This window comes from Podarcis melisellensis (assembly GCF_964234715.1).
Source record: "Podarcis melisellensis genome assembly, chromosome: 18".
Classification (NCBI taxonomy): domain Eukaryota; kingdom Metazoa; phylum Chordata; class Lepidosauria; order Squamata; family Lacertidae; genus Podarcis; species Podarcis melisellensis.
The window spans coordinates 2758023-2772936 of NC_138536.1; the positions used below are offsets into that span (position 1 = coordinate 2758023).

Below are 14914 nucleotides of genomic sequence, written 5' to 3' on the forward strand. Positions count from 1 at the left end.
CTCAGAAGCCAGAACAGCAAGAGGGATCCCTGCGCAGCGAAAGCAGCAATCCCTCTTGCTGTTCTGGCTTCTGGGATAGCTGCGCAGCCTCCATAAGACGCACACACATTTCCCCTTACTTTTTAGGAGGGAAAAAGGGAGTCTTATAGAGCAAAAAATACGGTATATCATCATTATTATTACTAAGCTATGTCTGGTCTGGAGGAGGGATAGTGGAGAGGCATTCATGACTGCCAACTTAAAATATCTGTGCAGCGAAAGCAGCAATCCCTCTTGCTGTTCTGGCTTCTGGGATAGCTGCGCAGCCTGCATTCGCTCCGTAAGACGCACACACATTTCCCCTTACTTTTTGGGAGGGAAAAAGTGAGTCTTATAGAGCAAAAAATACAGTAACTCAAGGTGATGTTACCTGGAGACGATTTGGGGTTTGTGAATGAGGAGGAACAACATGATTTGGGGAACAAGGGACTCAGCTATGCAGTTGCAAAAAAAATGTGCATTTTCAGCACACTGTACAAACGAGACACTAGGTGGCAATGGTGAGCTAAGGGCAAATTCAATATATTTTTCAAAAAAGCATTTTCACGGCGTTTTTTTACATGCACCCTGGTCCGTTGGGTAATTAATGGAGGCGAACGAACCACAGCGATTTGGAGCAAATTGCAAAATTCATGTGCTTGTTTCCTCCCTCGTTTTGCTTTATGAATGTGCTTTTTCTCCCCCCAAACAGGGTCTCCGAACTCCTCATGGGGGAAGTAGATAGCAGTACCCTTCTCTCCATCCCTCCTAGCGACCACAACCAGGTGAGGCGTCCCGGCTAATGAACGAATGACTGGAATCTTTATAGCTGAAAGCTAAATGCTGTCACAATTGGCCATAATGCGTAGAATACAAAGAACTGGTTTGAAACTGAAGCACAAGAACAGCAAAGCAAACATAAGGTAAAGGGACCCCTGACCATTAGGTCCAGTCGTGGCCGACTCTGGGGTTGCGGCGCTCATCTCGCTTTACTGGCCGAGGGAGCCGGCGTACAGCTTCCGGGTCATGTGGCCAGCAGGACTAAGCCGCTTCTGGCGAACCAGAGCAGCGCACGGAAACGCCGTTTACCTTCCCGACGGAGTGGTGCCTATTGATCTACTTGCACTTTGACGTGCTTTTGAACTGCTAGGTGGGCAGGAGCAGGGACAGAGCAACGGGAGCTCACCCCGTCATCGCGGGGATTCGAACCGCCGACCTTCTGATTGGAAAGTCCTAGGCTCTGTGGTTTAACCCACAGCGCCACCTGCGCAAAAGTCATGCCTGTATAAATTAAGGACTCCACATCTCACTCCCCTTTATTTAGTCCTGCTGGCCACATGACCCGAAAACTGTCTGTGAACAAACGCCGGCTCCCTCAGCCCGAAAGCGAGATGAGCGCTGCAACCCCATAATCGCCTTTGACTGGTCTTAACCGTCCAGGGGTCCTTTACCTTTTTACCTTTTCAAAGTCTGGAACTGATTAATCCATTCTGCATTCCTTTCTATGGGAAAGCACACCTTGGTTTTGGAACACTTTGTTTTTGGAACGGGCTTCCGGAACGGATTAAGTTTGAGAACGCGCGAGAATTTTAAAAGCAAGCCCTGAAACAGCAATTTAACATGAATTTTGCTATCTAACGAGACCGTTGATCCGTAAAATGAAAGCGATAAACAATGTACTGCAGTCACACAATCAATCCATCAGTAGCTGGACTGGGTTCCACACAGTCACAAAAGTGAAAGGAAAAAGCCACAAAAACAGAAATGCAAAATAAATAGCCAAAACAGACAGACCAAAACAGAAGCGCAACACTCAAAACGGAGCACATTCAGCTTCCAAAAAAGGTTCGCAATCCGGAACACTTCCTTCCGGGTTTGCAGAGTTTGGGTTCCAAGTTGTTTGGGTGCCAAGGCGTTTGAGAACCAAGGGACCGCTGTTAACACGCAGGTTGAGGATGTTCAGATATGCGTGTGCATCTCTGATTTTTGCGTGGTTGGAAATTCCTCGCTTGTTTGACTAACGACGTTTTCTCGCCCCCAGTCGATGGAAAATCTCTACGGGGGAATTCCTGGCCAAGGTGGCGAAGGGCTCTCAGACGGCATGGAAGGTTTCACCTCGAGTAAGTGCGAGTCTCCCTCGTGGCTTTCTGGCCTGGCCTGCCGTTTTCACTAATACACACTTTTTCATTAATGTTTGCGCATGGATCCAACCCCCCACGAATGGGACCTTGATAGGGCCATAGATACAGTGGTGCCTCGCAAGACGAAATTAATCCGTTCCGTGAGGCTCTTCGTATAGCGGTTTTTTCCGTCTTGCGAAGCAAGCCCATTGACAGCTTAGCGGATTAGCGCTATTAGCGGCTTTTAGCGGCTTATCAGCTTAGCGGATCAGCTGATAAGCGGCTTAGCGGCTTAGAAAAAGGGGGGGAGAAGGGAGGAAAAACCCGCAGGAACTCGCAAGACATTTTTGTCTTGCAAAGCAAGCCCATAGGGAAATTCATTTTGCGAAGCGCCTCCAAAACGGAAAACCCTTTCGTCTAGCGGGTTTTCCGTCTTGCGAGGCGTTCGTCTTGCGGGGCACCACTGTAATCGAACGTCAGGCTCCTTTTGTGAGCGATAGCATGCTGGAGTTCCGGAGCATTGCCCCGCCATGCTAAAATTATTTCCTTAAGAAATTTACCCTGGGGAAACCAGAAACAAGATCTCCTTCTGGGAAGCTCGGAAGCAGGTCCTCTTAATCTAAACAGTATATTGAGACAATAACAACAACAACAACAATAATAATAAAAACTACACACACACACACACACACACACACACACACCCTGCTCGTCTGGCCGGGTTTTCCCAGCCACTCTGGGCGATTCCCAACAGAATATCAAAAACATGATAAAATATTAAAAACTTCCCTGAACAGGGCTGCCTTCAGATGTCTTCTAAAAGTCAGATAGCTGTTTATTTCCTTGACATCTGACTGGAGGGTGTTCCAGAGGGCGGGCGCCACCACCGAGAAGGCCCTCTGCCTGGTTCCCTGTAACCTCGCTTCTCGCAGGGAGGGAACTGCCAGAAGGCCCTTGGGAGATGGACCCAGGTGTCCGGGGTGGACGATGCGGGTGGAGACGCTCCTTCAGGGATACTGGGCCATTTAGGGCTTTCAAGGTCAGCACCAACACTTTGAATTGCGCTCGGAAACATCCTGGGAGCCAATGTAGGTCCTTCAAGACCGGCGTGATATGGTCTCCGCTCCCAGCCCTCAGTCTGGCTGCCGCATTCTGGATTAGTTGTAGTTTCCGGGTCACCTTCCAAGGTAGCCCCACGGAGAGCGCATGGCTGTGGTCCAAGCGGGAGATAACCAGAGCATGCGGCACTCTGGCTAGACAGACTGCAGGCAGGGAGGGTCTCATCCTGCATACTAGATGGAGCTCCTCTGGACACAGAATTGACCTGTGCCTCCATGGACAGCTGTGAGTCCAAAATGACCCCCAGGCTGCACACCTGGTCCTTCAGGGACCAGATACAGCCATAGTTGGAGGTTGTTGGAAGTAGACAGGATCTTTTGTGTGTTCTCGTGGAACCTCCAGCTCCCAAGCCAGTCTATCTGGATTCTTGGGTTCTTAGGGGCTCCTGCGAGAATATAGATGGATTTTTCAGAGCTAGTTGACTTGACTGAAAGAATCCACGACCAGAAAGGAGTTTCAAGAGGACTGGAGGAAATTTAAGGACTATTTGACTAAATCTTGTAATACAAAAAAATTAGAAATCACTTGAAAGAAACAAATAGGCTTAGGATTAAACTAAATTATATTTAAATAACTGGGATTTAGAATATTAAGAAAAGTGAATAAAATGGATTATAACTGGGAATTGTTTTAGTTTAATGATGATATTGGAAAGCTACAAGGAAACTCAGAAGGGAGGGACTAGAGGAAGTCAGCTAAGATGTTTAAAAGGTTGGAATTAAGTTTGTTGTCGTTGTTTATCTGTTTATTGTTCCTTTTTCCATTCATTGATATATTTTTCTGTTCTTTTCTGTTTTTGTGTGTCATTCTGCTTTGCGGTTTTTGTTGTAATTGTGGAAAATCTAATAAAATAATTACGAAAAAGAGACTATAGATGGGCTCATGGCCTAGATCCTGCAGGTAGCCGCTTCTTACGTCTCGTGCCTCCCTTCTCTTTCTCTCCCCAGTCCGTCTGTCGGCCGAAGAGGTGGACGTCCTCCTGCAAAGGTGCGAGGGAGGGGTAGAAGCAGCTCTACATTATGCCAAGAACGTCTCCAAGTATATGAAGGACCTGATGTATTACCTGGAGAAAAGGACCACCCTAGGTGAGCAGGGCGAGGGAGGGAGGGAACTGGCAGGGATTTCTTCCGCTCTGTTGTGGACAGTGCTGGATATTTACTACAGTGGTTGTTGTTGTCCAGTTGTGTCCAACTCTTCGTGACCCCCTGGACCAGAGCACGCCAGGCCCTCCTGTCTTCCACTGCCTCCTGCAGTTTGGTCAAACTCATGCTGGTCGCTTTGAGAGCACTGTCCCACCATCTCGTCTTCTGTCGTCCCCTTCTGTCGTCCCCTTCTCCTTGTGCCCTCCATCTTTCCCAGCATCAGGGTCTTTTCCAGGAAGTCTTCTCTTCTCATGAGGTGGCCAAAATCTTGGAGCCTCAGCTTCAAGATCTGTCCTTCCAGTGAGCACTCAGGGCTGATTTCCCTCATAATGGAGAGGTTGGATCTTCTTGCAGTCCATGGGACTCTCAAGAGTCTCCTCCAGCACCAGAATTCAAAAGCATCCATTCTTTGGCGATCAGCCTTCTTGATGGTCCAGCTCTCACTTCCATACATCACTACGGGGAAAACCAGAGCTTTTACTACAGTGGTACCTCGGGTTAAGTACTTAATTCGTTCCGGAGGTCCCTTCTTAACCCGAAACTGTTCTTAACCTGAAGCACCACTTTAGCTAATGGGGCCTCCCACTGTAGCCGCGCCGCCGGAGCACGATTTCTGTTCTCATCCTGAAGCAAAGTTCTTAACCCGAGGTACTATTTCTGGGTTAGCGGAGTCTGTAACCTGAAGCGTATGTAACCCGAGGTACCACTGTATAAACTAAACAAGCTCTAGCTTAGGGCCCCGCTCTCTTGGGGGCCCCAAAAAAAATTAAAGGAAGAAAAAAACCTGAATGCACATTTCCAAAATAGAAGATAAAAAACAAATAAAGTAAAAGCTACATCCGGCAACAGTGTTTTGTGTTGTGTAGGCTCCTCTGATGTAAGTCAGTGGTGGCCAAACTTGGCTCTTTCGGGACTACAATTCCCATCACCCCTGACCACTGGTCCTGTTAGCTAGGGATGATGGGAGTTGTCGTCCCAAAACAGCTGGAGGGCCAAGTTTGGCCATCACTGATGTAAGTCAACGGGCCCCACCTGCTCCCTAAAATATCCCTGGTTTGCTCCTTTCTATATATAGGGTGCCTACTTTCTGCATGGACTGGTTGCACAGCAACATGGGCAAATGGCTTGAGATACCTATGAGGTCCATCAATTGCCATATAGCATACATTCCACACACAAAACCAGCGACAATTTGTTGTTGACAAAGGACAGCTGGACATATAAAGGGCCCCATGACCTTCAGGAGCTGAGGGCCTCATCCAACCGAAATCCGGCCCAAATCTTTTACATCTCCATTCTGCCCAAAATTCACCATTAACCTACAAGTGTTATTCCAGTCCTGCTAACAGTTTTAACTGTTTGCAATGGGTGTTGTTGTTTTTTAAAGATAAATTATAAATTTCTCCCATTCCTTATTTTGACCTTCCTAATTTCTGATTCCCCCGGTCATTATTTGCCAATTTGGCACAATCCATCAACAGAATCTGCCATCCTTTTCTGACAATTATTAAAAAAGAATATTAGACTCCCAGGTGCTAGTCTGAAACAATAACACAGGAAAGGGAAGTCTAGAGTTTGCAAGAAAGGTTTTTTTTAAAAAATATACTCTTTTATTTTTAAAAAATACACTCTCTTTTTCCTCTCTCTGCCCAGAAATTGAGTTTGCCAAGGGTCTTCAGAAAATGGTAAATTCCTGCAAACAGACCATCAGTCAGGAGGTAAGACCATCATCCCATAATGCGGTTAGAGTGTAGCCCTTTCTGAATTTATTTATTTTTTATACCTGTTATCTCACCTTTCCTCCAAAGCTCAACCTTTTCTTTTGGGTTTGAGGGCTGGGGAAGCAGACTTCTTGCGATAATTCCACGTTCCAAATTTCTTCCAAAATACCCACGGACTGGGTATTTTGCTCATGCTCCTGTTGGAATAATCCTGGCTGTAAATTTACCCAACTTTGCTTCCTCGATCCGGCGCAAAATGCGTCTTTGGAAATCAACTGAAGTGTAGCAACTGTTTATATACCTTTCTGGAAGCCGGGGCCACTCCCAACGCGATTGGCTATCTAAATTCCCAATCTGCCAATCACAACTCGGGAGTTCAAGGGCCAATGGCAGAGGCCCAAATCCTGACATGTCCTGTGATTGGACGTCATGTACCGAATCAGGAGCTCAGAATCCTTCGTCCAGACTCGAACTCAGGCCAACAGAGACCACTGAATACATAACACTTTCCTTTATTTTGTCAACGGCTTGGGGGAAAGTTGGGCATGTTTAGCCTGGAAAAGAGGAGAGATGAGAGATGTTTTGTCTGCCTTTTTTCGCTCCTTGTACAAACTGACCCCGCGTTTTTCCTGCTTCTCAGCCTTTCATGCCCTTTTTCTCCATCTACTCCCTGGCGCTGGAGCAAGACGCCGAGTTCGGGGTCAACTCGCAGCAAGCGGCTATCACCTTGCGGTCAGAAACATTCCTGCAGGTAAGAGGGGAGCTGGGGGAAAAAGCACGTTCCCTGTTCTTTCAGATGTGGCGGCAGCGACGGATTTACCTATCAGCTAATCTATCACAGAGCCTAGGACTTGCCAATCAGAAGGTTGGCGGTTCGAATCCCCGCAATGACGGGGTGAGCTCCCGTTGCTCGGTCCCTGCTCCTGCCAACCTAGCAGTTCGAAAGCACGTCAAAGTGCAAGTAGATAAATAGGTACCACTCCAGTGGGAAGGTAAACGGTGTTTCCGTGTGCTGCTCTGGTTTGCCAGAAGTGGCTTAGTCCTGCTGGCCACATGACCCGGAAGCTGTATGCCGGCTCCCTCGGCCAATAAAGCGAGATGAGCGCCGCAACCCCAGAGTCAGTCACGACTGGACCTAATGGTCAGGGGTCCCTTTACCTTTAGCCACTGTGGGTTAAACCACAGAACCTAGGACTTGCTGATCAGAAGGTCGGCGGTTCGAATCCCCGCAACGACGGGGTGAGCGCCCGTTGCTCGGTCCCTGCTCCTGCCAACCTAGCAGTTCGAAAGCACGTGAAAGTGCAAGCAGATAAATAGGTACCGCTCCAGCAGGAAGGGAAACGGCATTTCCGTGCGCTGCTCTGGTTCGCCAGAAGCGGCTTAGTCCTGCTGGCCACATGACCCCGAAGCTGTACGCCGGCTCCCTCAGCCAGTAAAGCGAGATGAGCGCCGCAACCCCAGAGTCGGCCACGACTGGACCTAATGGTCAGGGGTCCCTTTACCTTTACTCAATCAATCAATTAATCAGTAGCTGAACTGGGTTCCACACAGTCACAAAAACAAATGAACCAAAAAGCCTCAAAAACAGAAATGCAAAATAAATAGCAAAAACAAAAGCGCCAAACGTAATCCGTTCCGGAAGTCCGTTTGACTTCCAAAATGTTCAGAATCCAAGGCGCGGCTTCCGTTGGATGCAGGCACCCCAAAAACAATAGCCGACAGCCGCATCGGACGTTTGGCTTCCGGAAAATGTTCAAAAACCAGACCGTCTGGGTTTTCGGTGTTTGGGAACCAAGTCATTTGGGTACCAAGGCGTTTGAGAACCAAGGTACCACTGTATCGCAGCGTTGAAATCCAGAAGTCGCCCAGTTACAGCCAAAGGACTTAGCCACTCCTCACCCCTCCCTGTTATTTTTCCTCTTCAGCCGTTGGCAACCAGGCGCCTTGAGCACGAAAAGCGTCGGAAAGAGGTCAAGGAGCAATGGCACCGGGCTCAGCGGAAACTGGTGAGGATCTGGGGCTCGGGGGGCATTTAGCTGCGATTCCCCCATTGCAGGGGGTTGCCCATAGACCTTCCAACTCCAAATGCATGGTGTCCGAGTTTTGATTTTTCCTCCTCCCTCCCTGATCCACTTTCCTTTAATGCTGTGTCCTCTTAAGATCGCAACCCCCCTTCTTTGGGTGAACCCAGGTGCTTTTAAACGGGCTGCGTAGGTAGGATGGCCCGAAACAAGAGTATGCATCAATTCAAGATGCTGCAGACAGAATAGAAGAAAATAAATTCACATCTGAGTGGCATTGAACAACGTTACCACTTTTTCTCACAATGGTGAGAAACCATTAGTGAGCAGTCTCCGGGTTTGGTCAGTTAACCAGATGCAAATTCACCTGACAGTTTCCTCATTCAACCAACATTTTACCAAGTTCTTAATAATAAGAATATTATTAATAATAATTTATTTATATTCTTCCGATCTCATAATTTTTACTGAAAATGAAATGAGATTTTAAAATGATGGAATATATGGAGCTGGCTGACCTTACTGGAAGAATCCGCGACCAAAAAGAAGAGGAATGCCAAAAAGAGTGGGAGAAATTTAAGGACTGTGTGAATAAATACTGTGATATCAAAACTTAGAAATTACTTGAAAGTACCAGAATAGGCCTAGGATTAAATTAAGAGTTAATTAAATAAAAAAGATTTAGAACCTAGAGGAAAGCTAAGAAATTTTATTTTAATTGGAATACTGTGTTTTTAAAAAATGATACCAGAAAACTGCTACATTTTAATTACAAGGAAATTCAGATGGGAGGACTCAGAGGAAGGCCAAAATATGTTTATGAGGTTAGAAATCTAAATAACTGATTAATTTGTGTTGCTTAGGTGATTAAGTTGCTCAGGTATTTAGGTACCTTGTTTTTTATTTTATTTTTTGTTTATATTTGTGATCGTGTCTTTTTTCTTTTGTTTTCCCCATCTGTTTTTCTATGTGTTATATTTGTAAGAAACATAATAAAAATTATTTTTTTAAAAAAGAAAAGAAAATGAAACGAGATTTGTTTGGGATAGCATGTTTTTGGGAAGCAAGGCAGGGTCTTAACTTGTGAGAGAATATTTATTAAAGTTTCCAATAATAGTACAATAAAAAGAAAAAAGAAAAAAGAATAACAGAAATACAAAAATACAAAAATAAATTTAAAAACACACAAGGTTTCCATTTCTTATTTTTCATTAACTTATTTCCCAGACCTCCTCATACCTCCCTTTTTTGTATTCCAGTTCAAATTGTTAGTTCAGCAAATCCTTATCAATAAATTTTAACCTATTTCTAAACCTTTTTTTTCATATTCTCTTAAAGCAGTACAGCTGGAAACCACTTAATTTCTATCCAACATCATTCTAACATTCATTAATTTTGCAATATTTCTGTAAATAGTCTTTAAATTTCTTCCAATCCTCTTCCGCCGACTCTTCTCCCTGGTCTCAGATTCTGCCAGTCATTTCTGCCAGTCCCAGGCAGGGTCTTAACTTGTGTGGCCCCCTCCCAATAGCAAGAGGCGGAGAGCAACCTCAGAAAAGCCCGCCAGATGTACATGCAGCGCTCGGAAGAGTCCGAAAAGGCCAAGCATGTGATGGTGAAAGCGGAAGAGGAGCAGCTGGGGTCCAGCGCGGGCGGCAGCACTGCGGCCACTAAAGCCCTCGACAAGAAGAGGCGACTAGAGGAGGAAGCCAGGAACAAGGTGGGTCAGAAAGTGGGGGGAAATGGACCCTTGAAATGAGGGTCCCCAAATCTGTGCAGGAAAAACTGGCGGCCAAAGGTCCAAGTTGCCGTCCTTCAGAACCACAAAGACGGGAACCTGCGTTCCTTTTTTCTTTTATAATAATAATTTTATTATTTATACCCCGCCACTCTGGGCGGCTTCCCCAAAAAATATTAAAATACTGTAATACGTCAAACATTAAAAGCTCCCTTAAACAGGGCTGCCGTCAGATGTCTTCTAAAAGTCTGGTAGTTGTTGTTCTCTTTGACATCTGGTGGGAGGGCGTTCCACAGGGCGGGCGCCACCACTGAGAAGGCCCTCTGCCTGGTTCCCTGTAACCTCGCTTCTCGCAGGGAGGGAACTGCCAGAAGGCCCTCGGGAGATGGACCCAGGTGTCCAGGCTGGACGATGGGGGTGGAGACGCTCCTTCAGGGATTCTGCGCCATTTAGGGCTTTCAAGGTCAGCACCAACACTTTGAATTGTGCTCGGAAACGTCCTGGGAGCCAATGTAGGCCCTCAGCACTGGACCCAGGTGTCCGGGCAGAACGATGGGGGTGGAGACACTCCTTCAGGTATACTGGGCCATTTAGGACTTTAAAGGTCAGCACCAACACTTTGAATTGTGCTCGGAAATGTCCTGGGAGCCAATGTAGGTCTTTCAAGACCGGTGTTATGTGGTCTCGGCGGCCGCTCCCAGTCCCCAGTCTGGCTGCCGCGTTCTGGATAAATTGCAGCTTCCGGGTCACCTTCCAAGGTAGCACCACGGAGAGCGCATGGCAGTAGTCCAAGCAGGAGATAACCAGAGCATGCACCACTCTGGCCAGACAGTCCGTGGGCAGGGAAGGTCTCATCCTGCGTACCAGATGGAGCTGGTAAACAGCTGCCCTGGGCACAGATTTTAAAGGAAAGTTTTCATTTATACTTTTCAAGTCTATGCATTTCATTAGTTTTACAATCTATTTGTCATTTCAAAACCTGACTTTCGTCCCTGCTCTTTCTGCGGTTCCTTAAAATTTGTAATATCCAAATTCGTTTCAGCTGCTCATTTAATCATCTGCTGTAAATATATGCTCTTATGAAAACTGCAGGTTATTATGATAATCCTGCTAATGTTTTTATCCAATTTTTCTGTAAATATTTGATAAGCCATTTCCGTTCTTTTATAAACAGTTTGATTTCTTATTGTTCTGGTAAGTTTCACCATTTCTGCATATTCCATTGGACGGCGGGCTCTTCTGTTCTCAACTCGAAACATTATACAGTGGCACCTTGGTTCTCAAACTTAATCCGTTCCAAAACCAAAGCGTTCCAAAACCAAAGCACGCTTTCCCATAGAAAGTCACACAAAATGGATTAATCCATTCCAGACTTTTAAAAACATCCCCTAAAACAGCAATTGAACATGGATTTTACTAGCTACCGAGACCACTGATCCATAAAATGAAATTAATCATCAATGTACTGTACTATAAAGTAGATAAGGCAGTATTGTAGATGATTAAAAAAATGTTTAAAAAAATTCTTGCCTGCACTGATGATAGTCATTGTTTGGATGTGGGGCTTTTATCCATTTCCCCAGTCACACAATCTATCAACCAGTAGCTGGACTGGGTTCCACACCGTCACAAAAACAAATGAACCGAAAAATCCTCAAAAATGCAAAATAAAGAGCAAAAACAAGCGCCAAACGTAATCCATTCCGAAAGTCCATTTGACTTCTGAAATGTTCGGAAACCAAGGCACGGCTTCTGGTTGGTGCAGGCGCCCCAGAAACAATAGCCGACAGCCGCGTCGGACATTCGGCTTCCAAAACTCCTTCAAAAACCAGAACAATTCCGGGTTTTCGGAGTTTGAGAACCAAGGCATTGTTTGAGAACCAAGGCATTGTTTGAGAACCAAGGCGTTGTTTGAACACCAAGGTACCATTGTATCCTTTCCTCGTTGAGGACTTGCACCAGAAGCTTAAATCGTTAGGGTCACCCCCTTTTGAGCTGAAATAACAGGGGGCTCCTGTCCTCGCTGCCCATCCCTTGCCTCTCTTGGCGACGCTAACTCTCCTTGCCCGCTCCAGGCCGACGAGGCGATGGCGACTTACCGGACGTGCATCGCCGATGCCAACACGCAGAAACAGGAGCTGGAGGACACAAAAGTGACCGCCCTGCGGCAGCTCCACGAGGTGGTCAAGCAGAGCGACCAGATCATCAAATCGGTGGGTCTCTCGAGCACCCGGCGGCATGCTTCCAAACATCTCTTTGCCACCAAGAGGACTAGCGACTTGCTTTTCGTTTAAACCGCAACCAAGACGCGTCCGTGCCCAACTTTGGTCGCACTGTGAGCCTTGGCCTCCTCCAGGTTAAAGAAGCATTTTGTTCAGAATAATAGGGATCGTTGGTTCTTGCAACCACCGATAAAAACTTCGCCACTGCTAACGTTCTAGCGTTTGTCCGGTCTTCCAATAGGAACCTGACATAGCGAGCCTCTGATTTTCCCGGGAAAGGTACCAGCAAGGGGAATATCAGTTCAGCCCTGGCTTGCTCATATTTTGCACAGTGCAGCAAAATATGTTTTATGCAACCGATGTCTTGAGCACACGAGCAAAGTCTGTCCTGGTAGGGAACTCCTCTCAACACTGCAGAAGGAAAGACGTTTAGTCTGGCTTTGGTGAAAAGCCTTCGATAGTTTGGTACTGTCAGGTTTTTAATGTAAGGTGTTAACTTAAAGACAGGCCCATATTGTACTCCGACTGCCAGCGGACTACAGGCTGCGTGTGATCGAGAGTCACTGTGTGCATTATCCCATAATTTTTGCTTTAACGTCTTTTGGGCGCCTTCATAACCCAGGTAATACAGTTGGGGGGGTGACAGACCGATAGAGGTGGCTTTTTTAGCCATTAGGTTTTCTGCCATTTGCTCGTCAGGTGTTGGTACAAACCCTTCCCTAGATCAAACACTGAAATGCTGAGCCAATGTTTTAGGGCAGCCCACCACGCTTTAGATGAAATTGGGCATTCACCAGCTTCTAACAGAAGTATGGCATTGGGGACACAGTTGGGTATATTATATATAATAAAGTGGTGCCTCGCAAGACGAAAAGAATCCGTTCCGCGAGTCTCTTCGTCTTGCGGTTTTTTCGTCTTGCGAAGCAAGCCCATTAGCGGCTTAGCGGATTAGCGCTATTAGCGGCTTAGCGGATCAGCTGATAAGCGGCTTAGTGGATCAGCTGTTAAGCGGCTTAGTGGATCAGCTGTTAAGCGGCTTAGGGGATCAGCTGTTAAGCGGCTTAGCGGATCAGCTGTTAAGCGGCTTAGCGGATCAGCTGTTAAGCGGCTTAGCGGATCAGCTGTTAAGCGGCTTAGCGGATCAGGTGTTAAGCGGCTTAGCGGATCAGTTGATAAGCGGCTTAGCGGCTTGGGAAAAGGGGGGGGGAGGAAAAAAACCCCGCAGGAACTCGCAAGACATTTTCATCTTGCGAAGCAAGCCTATAGGAAATTCGTTTTGCGAAGCACCTCCAAAACGGAAACCCTTTCGTCTAGCGGGTTTTCCATCTTGCGAGGCATTCGTCTTGTGGGGCACCACTGTACTAATGGTGGTGATGGTGATGAAAGGTAAATTTGATTTGTCGTTTTGCTGGAACCTGAATTATGCAAAGCCGGCGACTTGCAGATCTACATTTCCAACGATTCTGCGGCAGATCGGATCAGAGGCGTATCGTGGGTTGCCAGTGCCCGGGGCTTTGGGAAGGGGAGGGGGACGGACGGAGTACGCATGCCCATTGTGACCACAGAGATAAGAAAAGAGTCATTCTGGAGAGGTCCCTTCCTGGTTCGTTCTCAACAGAAGCACACAGCTGTGTCGGCATAGCGCCGGGTGTCGAAGTTCGGTGGCCCAATGGTTCTCTGTCCCCACGGGCACCCCGTTCCCTTGCTACGCCACTGTGATGGATCAGACCGATAGCTGTCAACTGTCCCTTATTTGGCGGGAAACTCCCTTAACCCAACGCCGTGTCCCGCTGCTGTCCCTTATTGATGATGTCCCTTAAATTTCCTGGGTTTCAAAGGAAGCAGCTCCTCTCCCTCCCTCCCTGCCGGCCAGGGAGGAGGGAGGCTCCAACTGTGTTGCTGGGCTGCGTTGCTCACCCAATAAGGAGTCTGAGAACGACTGGGGGGTGGAGCTTGCATGCCTTGTGCCAGTCAAATCGGCCGCGTTGCCTGGGGACTCGCCTTTGCTCAGCGCTTCCCAGCGGAGAGGTGACGGTGGTTTTCCTTGCTGCATTCCCTTTGCCGGGTTGCTGCGCTGTGGGAACCACCGCTTGAGGCTTCGTTTGGCTGTGGCTGGGCTTTCTGCCTTTGGCTCGGAGAGGCTCAGAAATTGAACATGCCCGGAAAATCCCTTATTTTGGCTGCTGATCCCTTATTTTTGAGGCTGCCGGTCCCTTATTTTCAAATCTGTAAGTTGACAGCTATGATCAGACCTCCTGCTGCCTTTCCTCTGACGTGTGTCCCTGCTTTTTCCGCCCGCAATCTCCAGGCCACCATCTCCTTCTTCCAATCTATGCACATGCAGACTGCCCCTCTGCCCGTCTACTTCCAGACTCTGTGTGAGAGCAGCAAACTCTACGACCCCGGCCAGCAGTACGCCTCACACGTCAAGCAGCTGCAGCGGGGAGACGAGCCCGAGACCCAGTACGACTTCGAGCCCTACGTCTCCAACAACAGCTGGTGGGTGATCCCGGGTTCGAATCCTGCCCCTACCCCTTTTCCAGTTCCTGAGGGAAAGTGCTCAGGGAAGGTCAGAGGCAGAACAACTGCTCTGCCTGTAGAAGGCAACGGGTTCAATCCCTCATGGCGTTCCTGGGAAGGTTAGATAGCTCGGTAGATGGAACGCCAGGCTCTTGATCTAATGGTCACGGGTTCGAGAACCGTTTTGCGCAAAAAAATTCTAACCTTGCAGGGGGTCAGACTGGATGACCCCCCGAGGTCCCCTTCCAACTCTACAGTTCTGATTTTAAAATACTGAGCGAGTGTTCTGCTAC

General features: G+C 47.5%; 1 protein-coding gene across 3 annotated transcripts in view; it reads left to right on the forward strand.

Moving 5' to 3' along the window:
* The window catches only part of ARHGAP45 (Rho GTPase activating protein 45), a 51872-nt gene that overhangs the window by 16494 nt on the left and 20464 nt on the right, over positions 1–14914 (forward strand). For all 3 annotated transcript variants that reach the window (XM_081895413.1, XM_081895412.1, XM_081895414.1), the window contains exons 5-13: positions 731–803; positions 2060–2138; positions 4205–4342; positions 6053–6117; positions 6761–6871; positions 8046–8126; positions 9673–9861; positions 11955–12092; positions 14410–14600. In XM_081895413.1, the coding sequence (XP_081751539.1) occupies positions 731–803; positions 2060–2138; positions 4205–4342; positions 6053–6117; positions 6761–6871; positions 8046–8126; positions 9673–9861; positions 11955–12092; positions 14410–14600 (1065 nt within the window). The remainder of the gene's footprint in view (positions 1–730; positions 804–2059; positions 2139–4204; positions 4343–6052; positions 6118–6760; positions 6872–8045; positions 8127–9672; positions 9862–11954; positions 12093–14409; positions 14601–14914) is intronic.